General features: G+C 37.1%; 1 protein-coding gene across 1 annotated transcript in view; it reads right to left on the bottom strand.

Annotated features, from left to right (window-relative positions):
• LOC104162411 (ribosomal protein S6 kinase alpha-6) overlaps nt 1–460 on the bottom strand; it is a 28,817-nt gene extending 28,357 nt beyond the window's left edge. Inside the window, exon 1 of the mRNA XM_009701127.1 lies at nt 403–460. Within this exon, the coding sequence (XP_009699429.1) occupies nt 403–447 (45 nt within the window). The 5' untranslated portion in view covers nt 448–460. The remainder of the gene's footprint in view (nt 1–402) is intronic.
• Between the last annotated feature and the right edge of the window lie 8,004 nt (nt 461–8,464).

Raw genomic sequence — 8,464 nt, forward strand, 5'->3', positions numbered from 1 at the left:
GTACCTTCTAGATGAATGTACAGCAATTACATCAAAAAATACAAAGGAAGAATAGATGACAGTATAATAAGAGTAACATTAGACACTCCGTGTATAAAAGGTTCGAGGTTGGACTGAACATTTTCTGAGGTTACGGGGTCAGTAAATGCTCTCTCAAGCACACAAAATCTGTTTTTCATAAAGCACTGCCTCATGAGGCAAACGTTCCCAAACAAGGCACTTACAGCGCCTATCCAGGTACTAATTTTCAAAATAATCTTTGAGACTTAGAGCCTCTTCAGATCTGGTCAAATAAAATGATAGGTTCAAAAGTTATTAAAGAGCAGGGAATGCATAAATTTTGCTTCAAAATGAAGTCATGCTCATAAGTGTCTAAACTGAACATCTATCAAATCTACTTACGTGGTAGGAATATGGTTCACCTTCTTCCATAGGCTCATCTGCCATTTTAAGGCCATTTAGCTGGAAAGGGGAAGGAAGGGGAATGCAGAAGAAAAAAAAAACAAAACAAAACCAACATTAAGATCTAAATTTCAAATAAGCAGAGTTCATAATTTGACCAATTTACATTTCAGAGCATAAAAATGAAAACTGGTGTTCTTGATGCTCTAATTTCAAACTGTAGTTTCAAACAAATACTACTACTTAGTAGTTATATTTAGCATCTCCCTTGTGTATCATTTAGTATATCCCTTTGTAAATGTCATTCCATAGTGTTATTTAATTGGAATTAATTTAAAACTCCTTCTTTAAGAGCTACAGATACCATCCATAGAAGATGACACTAACATAAAATTCTTCTGTTACACACAAAATTTATGTTGCGGATGCTTTTCAGAAACCTAAAATCCTAAAATCTGCTGCTGAAAGTTAATTTGCAGTTTAAGGAAGAAAAATTCAAAAGTGCTTTCAAGTCTTTTGGGGGCAAGAGGGAAAAGTGCAAGAGCAGGTAGAACAGAGAATATATACCACAGAATTCTTATGTACAAAAATAATTATATATTTTCTTTAAAAAAAAATCAGATTCCTCTAAAAATTTACTTGTATCAAAAGTTATTTAAATAACCTAGCAAATAGAATACTCAAATTTTAATGAAGTACTTTAGAAACTGTAGATCTGTATATTAATAAATATTTGTGGATCAATTTCAAAAATAACACCTTCAAGATGCAGAAAAGCATGATATGGATTTGCACAGAAGCAAGTAAGTGGCATGCTCTTAAATGAGCACAATACTTGCTAGCAATTGCCTACCCCCCCGCCTCAAAGAACAGTAAAAAGATGATACCAAGTCCACAGCCGCAGTAAAATAAAAGTTTAAAAGTTATTTAGTTTAAACTCTCCCTAGGTAACAAATAATTCAATGCTGCTTACCAACTGAAACTAAAAAAATACAGAAACATAAAGGACATGCTCTGTTTAAACATGCAAAGCATTAATTAAAAACCAGAAATACCTGACAAAATGGGTGAAGCCAATTATGGATTTGCTAGTGATAATTGCTAATTTATTTATATGTTAATTGTTCAGCATCACGACCTTCATGTAGCATAGATCTCACACAAGAAAATACTAACTAGAAATAACAAGGAAATTCAAACTACTTTTTTCCTGAAAACAGAAGTTGAACCAATTAAGTTCTTAGACCAGGTAATGACATTTTTTCTTGAACTTCTGAATTGGTCTAAAATACATGCCTAAGATACTGATAATCATACCACATTTCAGTATGTGAATTGGTAAACCCCAGGACTACAAAGAATCTTAAAACACCATATAGACCATGCCCCTGTTTAAAAACCAAACAGAAAACTCGACAAACGGGTAGGGCTGAAAGGACAGGTTCATACCACCACGACTGCATCATCGAAGCAAACCCTCAACCACTTCCACTGCTGCTTCTAGGACTCTCTGATTTCAAGCACAGCTTTCAAGAGCTAAGTCCTAAATTAATGGCTTTGATAAAGTTACACTTCCAATTTTTGTATCAAGATACTGGAACTTATTTTTGGACTACATCCTCACTAAAAAAAAAAGTCAAAGAAAGTAGCATGAGTCTTTGGTTACTTTCAGTCTTCTCTAAGTTTCTATTTGTTTTAACCACAGTTTACACACATACTCTTCACATTAACTATAATCTCTCAGTTTACCCAAGCACTGGCATATTCAACACATGTTCATCATTCACATCTATCATGCATTGCCACCCTAATTTCTCAAGGACAAAACTCACTAGCCTGTTACCCTGGATTCAGAAACCTCACAGATGCTACACAAATCAATGCTACTAACTAATTTTCTACGTAACTTATTTCTTTTTTGCATAAATATTTTTTTCCAAATTAGATACTGGGAAGGATGAGACACTCGTTATGCTTGTTAATGTGTGAATTAATTGAATGCATCAAGAAATAATATCAAAGTTCAGACCAGATAGGAACTCCAACCTCATTTCAGATGATTCACCGCCATGTAACTTCTTTTCATGATATCACTACATTACATTCAAGCATGAATCAATGTAAGGCCCAGCAAAGTTGTCCAAAAAAGTGGATCTACTAATAAAATGGGTTTCCACTCCAGGTGTTCAGAAATACGATACAATTCTTCACTCATGGACTTTAATGTGAAGTGAACTCAGTGTGCATTTTGCTTTTTCTTTCTTTAAAAGAGGGTCAACATCTTCCAAATTTTGTTACTTAAAAGTTAAGCTCTGGAAGCAATATTACCAGCCAGAAGTAGTGTACATACACTGAAAACAGTAGCTTAACTCCAGGCAATCAGATACAGAAAGCTGTCACTGCTGGAATGGGGTTTTGAACTAAAAATCAGCATGTTATTTGATCTGCATAGTTCCTGAGCACGCCATGTAAGCATACTTTCAGCTTTCTGGCAAATCAAATATAGTAAGTTATTGGATTTTTATGGCAGGTAATCAAATGTCATCTTAATTAACAATTTCCTATCGTACACTTTTCCCCTTCATTATGGTTCATGGGGGTTTTTTCCTGTCCAGTCTCTCTGTAACTACAAAGACTGGGATGCCTGCCAATTTTTAGTCCAAAGAATTTTATGTTCAAGTGCATGAATCTACTTTTATTGCCTGATATACAGGACTACTCTTCTGCCTTATTTGTTTGTGAGCCTGGTCACCATCATACACGCAACTAACAGAAGGAACCAGGAGTGTCACCATTAAAAAAACAACAACACCACCACAAACCAAATGACAACAAGCCTGTTGGATTGTAACCCAAAGTCTAGTAGTTTGTCAGTTATTCAGTTAAAAAAAGTCAATGACAAAAATCAAATCATTACTGTTCTGTACAATTACATATACTGGCCAAGATTCAGTAAGTAGAAGCTCCCACTGTCCCCCATATTAGGCAAAAAAAAAAGTTACAATTAATAATTAATTCCCACCTCTATGGAAACCAAATACAAAATTCTGCTTCCGCAGCCAAGTGGGACCCCTTTCAGTGATTTAATCATGAATATTTATGCACAAGCATATATAGAACATAACTATTTTAACCTCTCCGTCATTACTTACTAAATACCTATGAAAGCACAAATTTAATTTATTATTGAGAATTAGAAAGCACATCTCTCTATAAAGAGAACAGGCGAGTACCATTGTTCTGAAGGAGATCCTTTCATCCTTGAATCATTTTGCTGTTCAGTACCGCTAAAGTCCTACTCCTAACTGAGCATTTTAAATATTAACTTCTGTTAAAACACAAACTAAACTCAGACATTTAGGCAAACAGTGTCAATACTTTCCAAATACAAATTTTGAAAATTACAGAAAGTACTCCACATTGTTGATTAGTATAAAAATAACCAAAACAACTACATAAGAAAACGAGAACAAAGTCAGACAAACTGGCAGGCGAGAAGCTTACTTTTCCCGAGGTGCAAGCTAAGAGACCCAATCCTCCAACGCCTCCGAGGTAACGCAGCACAATCTGCCTTCTGATTTAAAGAGCTGCGATGGATCGCATGACTCGCTGGGACTGTACCCTGTTACCCTGGGAGAATATCCAAAGGCTTTCGTGGGCTGGTAGAAGGCTTAAGTATTATTGCACATGTTTTCCCTCCAGTAATTACAGCAGAACAGAGGAATCCCAATATTACCAAAGATTTGAACCATCTTCCCTCCAATATTAAGGATGTTTTAACTGCTTACATGGTAAATGCATTACGGTTTGGTGGGTCTATAGGTTTTGGCCAAAAGAAGCTACACAAATGGTCAGCAAGAACGCCTAACTACAAGGACAAACAGTAGAAGATGTAAAGTTGGTTCATTCTGCCCTGTTTTTACATGTCTTCATTTAGGCATTCAAACAGAATTAAAAAATCTACAGAAAACACAGAACTGGGAATTTTATAATCATAACATTGTTAGAAATAGAAATCATTATTCATCACCACTCATGTATAATCCAGTCTGGCTTCAAACAGGTAAAATTCTACATAAGGATCAACAAAAGCTTCTGCATCCTCCATGGTTCCACCTTCCCTGTGCTTAATTTGCTAAGGACCTACACCTCTCAGTTCTTCCAAAGGAACATAAGACTAACCAGTTTGCTCCCCCACATACAAAAGTATTACTTCAAATACTTATTTCAAAATGTTAGAGTAGAAGCTTACATTAGAAACCCCAATTATTTCGAAAAGACTTTGAAAAAAAATCCTTTGAAAAAAATCCTGTTAAGACAACCACATTTGTTCCTCATTTATTTTGAATTACATCTGCAGAGAGTTTGCATCATTAATTTAATTAGCAACACATTGGCCTACTGAATCTTATTTCCTGAGAAAGGTTTGAGAAATTTGGGGGTTCTGTGCACAGCCAAACAGGTGAGGGCTTTGTTTTTTTTTTTTTAAAAAAAATATCTCTAAAAGTCACTGTGAACAAAACTGAAGCTTAAAGGCACCTGTTCTCCCTATAAAACATCCACAACTTTTTCTCCATGCAACAGTCTTTCTCTTTTTTTCAAAAAAAGTAGATATTGTTACTGGGTGCAGGTGCCCAAGCTGGATTCAGTGCTCTTTACTGCCTGGGTTCGCATGCTTTTGGGAAGGAACAAGTTCCCCCAGTACAGCAGCCAAGCTCACAAAGTGGCAGATGAAGCAGTGTTATTTGGGTTACCCGACACGGAGTGACACCAGCTAAAGCCGAGTCCCACCCTGCCACGCTACGACCAGAAGAAGGATGTCCCGCCGACGGCAGTGCCCACGTGAGACTCCGCAGATCTACGCTGCATTTTCTTCCCATCCGCTCATTACCTGCACAAACCCTGCGCCAGCCTCAGTCCCTCACGCCCTCTCACAAAAGGAAGAGGCCAGGTAACTCACACTCTCTTCAAACACACCAAGTGAAAAAGAAATATAGAGCCACCTACCTTAAAAAAAAAAAAATTTCAAAAAAAAAACAAAAACCCAACACACACCAAACCTTAAACCCATAATCAATTACTAGGGAAAGTTATAAAGTTCTTTTCCTGCAGCAAATAATTCATACATTCAGACAGGATAACAAATCTTGAGCAACATATAATTACTGATTTTAAAAGAACATTTTGATCCTTCCCATTATCAGAGATCAGGGGAAAATTACATGTCTCAGACTAGTTATAGCTATGACAAGACACAAACCTAACCATAAGCACAGGGATCACTGAACTAGTAAAGGACTTGAGATATTTCACTACTGCCTCTCCAGGAGGTGATTGTAACTCCATAATCAAAGGGCATAACGCAGCCAGTCTCAAAATCATGTTTAATGGCAGATAAGAGAATACTGGAAAAGGGTAAGATTTAAATTTGATGAAAAGAACGTATTTAAAATTTTACTCTTAATGTAGTAAAGAAGTAAAGCTATGTAAATACTCAATTTCTCTGAGTTAACAAATCATACCGTTCTTCTGATTTAGGGTTATTGTGAAGTCTCTCCAAAGCTGTCCTGTGGGAAGCAGGGTGAGCTACCTCGAACAGACCCCCTGCTCCTTTTAGACACTCAGAATACCATAGCAGATTTCCAAAATGATCTTCAAAAGTGGTATACCAAAACAGAACTATTATTATTACTATATTGCAGCACTTTTCAATGCATAAAGACACTCATTGTCTTCCATTTAAGAGTATTAATGTGCTTACTTCGCCCCCCCCCTTTTTTTTTTTAAGGCAACTTGTTCTCATAAGCCTTTATAAAAACTGTACATTGTTGCAATAGCTGAGGGCATTTAAGTCAAGTTACGGGCAACGCTATTACTTTCTTTTCTTAACATAACACCGCCTGATTGTGGAGATTTTCAGAGATGCACAAAACTAGGTAGCTGAGTCATGCACGTCACTGCCAGTAATTACTCACCAAGGAGTTATGCAACTCCTAACACTGAACGAAATTCAGTGGCCTTTGACAGACCAGGCTCAGAACATGCTTAAGAGGATGGACTGAAAACATCAGCCAAAATCAAAGATGTACTTATTTAAATTGGCATGGGCAACAGATCATGTACAACAGCAGCAAAGCTCAACTCATGAATACGCCTTTTGGAAGGCAGCAACTTTCAAAGCAGCCCAGTTTTCTAGCAGAATAGTTGCCAGTCACTTTGTTGTTTCAGCCTTGTCTTCCTTGTCACCGTCAGCCAATTAAGCAACTGGTGTCTGAAGTATTTATTTCAAAAGTAAGTATTTGAGTATGAGGTTGCATTTATGCAATTCACAATATTCAGGTGCTGCAAACAGCATGCGCTTAAGTCAATTACGCTTCTCCTTTTAAATGTATGCAAGACTTCTACCAAACAGGCAGAAAATTCCAAAATTACTGTATTCTGCCCAATGCCAAGTATTTTTGCATTTCATTCAGTTTGGTCAATAAAATGTTAACATTTACTGGTGTTTTTTTAGACTGCACTCAGATTTTAGTAATCTACAACATCTGATTATAATCAACACCCTCATACCTAATTTTATTCCCATGAAAATACTTATTGATCCTATATTTAGGAGGAAAAAAGTTCACTCAATATTTGAAGCTTAAACTGTATGACACTGAGCCTTCCTACCTATTCTGAAGGAATTCCAACAGCCACAAAACTGCTTCACAAGCGACACTGTCATAGGAATATAAGGACGGGAACAGCACAGTATACAGTCCAAAATGTAATCCATAGCACTTCAAAGACCACCATCATGAAAAACTGCAAAGTGATTCAATCCTAAATTTCTTCCAAAAGTTCATGTTGTTTTTATACCTTGAAGCAAGAAAATTTGTTTCCCACCTTCAAGATCGCACCCTTCTCTTGTTTTTACTTAGTCAACTCCAGTGAGCGTTGCTTCAGTGGAAATGTACTTATTTCTAATAACATAATCCTAAATTTAGTCAACAAGCAGATTCCTCAGAAAGAACTGCTTCCCTAGTTTTTCCTCCTATGCTACAACTGAAGGACAAGAGCACCAGTGAGCACAAGTAACTTAGTCTTCAAAATATAGGACAATTTCACAGTAATACTGTTGACTGTAGTTCAGTGAGGTCAAGGTCATTGAGATCTGTCAGATTGCCAACGTAAGACTGTAGTAAGTACTACAGGCATTAATCTATACTATAAAATTTAAGTGAAGAAGCTAAACTAAACCAAAACTCATTTTAACATAAAATAACCCTTTGTTAAATCCCCAAACCACATGAACATAGAATTCCAACAAGTGAGAAGCACTACATATCCCTGACAAGCACTTTATATTAAAGTGTTACGACAATAACAAGTATTTGTTAACGTAATCCGGGAGCTTCATAGGCAATCTGAAGAAACCGGGTTTGGTACAAATGAAATCTCAAATGCTGCTAGCCAAATGTAACATGGACAGAACAAACATGATGTCTCATTTTCATCACAGTACAACTGAAATAGTTTTACGCAGACCCTGTTAAGTAAATAGTCCACGTACAGGCTTGAGGAGAGTACAATTTAAAGAGTGATTGTTGCAAAGAGTTGCCTTCAGATGTTACGAACACAGAGCTCTTTCAGTTGGACATCCACCATCCTACGCTCTTTTGGCTAGATGAGCGCGACTTCAGAACCAGGCTCCTACAGCGGTGCATTGCCAAGCGCACATTGCTCTGTTAGTCCTAGCCTAACCAAGTGTTCAAAGATAACCAAAATGTCACCACTGTCAGCAGAGCCACCTGTCCCAGCTTTGCTAGGCCGGGGCTAGGGCTGGTTCTCCGGCCACTCTTGTGAACTGCCAAGACAACATTTATGGCAAAATCTGTACACAAAAGCAGCACTGAACACAATACTCTGAACGCAGCACCAGCCTTGGTGGAGGGGTATTTGTCCAGCCAAAAAACACTGAGAGATGCACAATAACCACAGATGTTTGCACTTCAGGTGCAGTACTCTGGTTATTTTAACACTGATGATTCGCAATATTCTTAAAGAACACATCAACAGG

The sequence above is a fragment of the Cariama cristata genome, unplaced genomic scaffold, assembly GCF_000690535.1.
Source record: "Cariama cristata isolate BGI_N322 unplaced genomic scaffold, ASM69053v1 scaffold7395, whole genome shotgun sequence".
Taxonomy (NCBI): domain Eukaryota; kingdom Metazoa; phylum Chordata; class Aves; order Cariamiformes; family Cariamidae; genus Cariama; species Cariama cristata.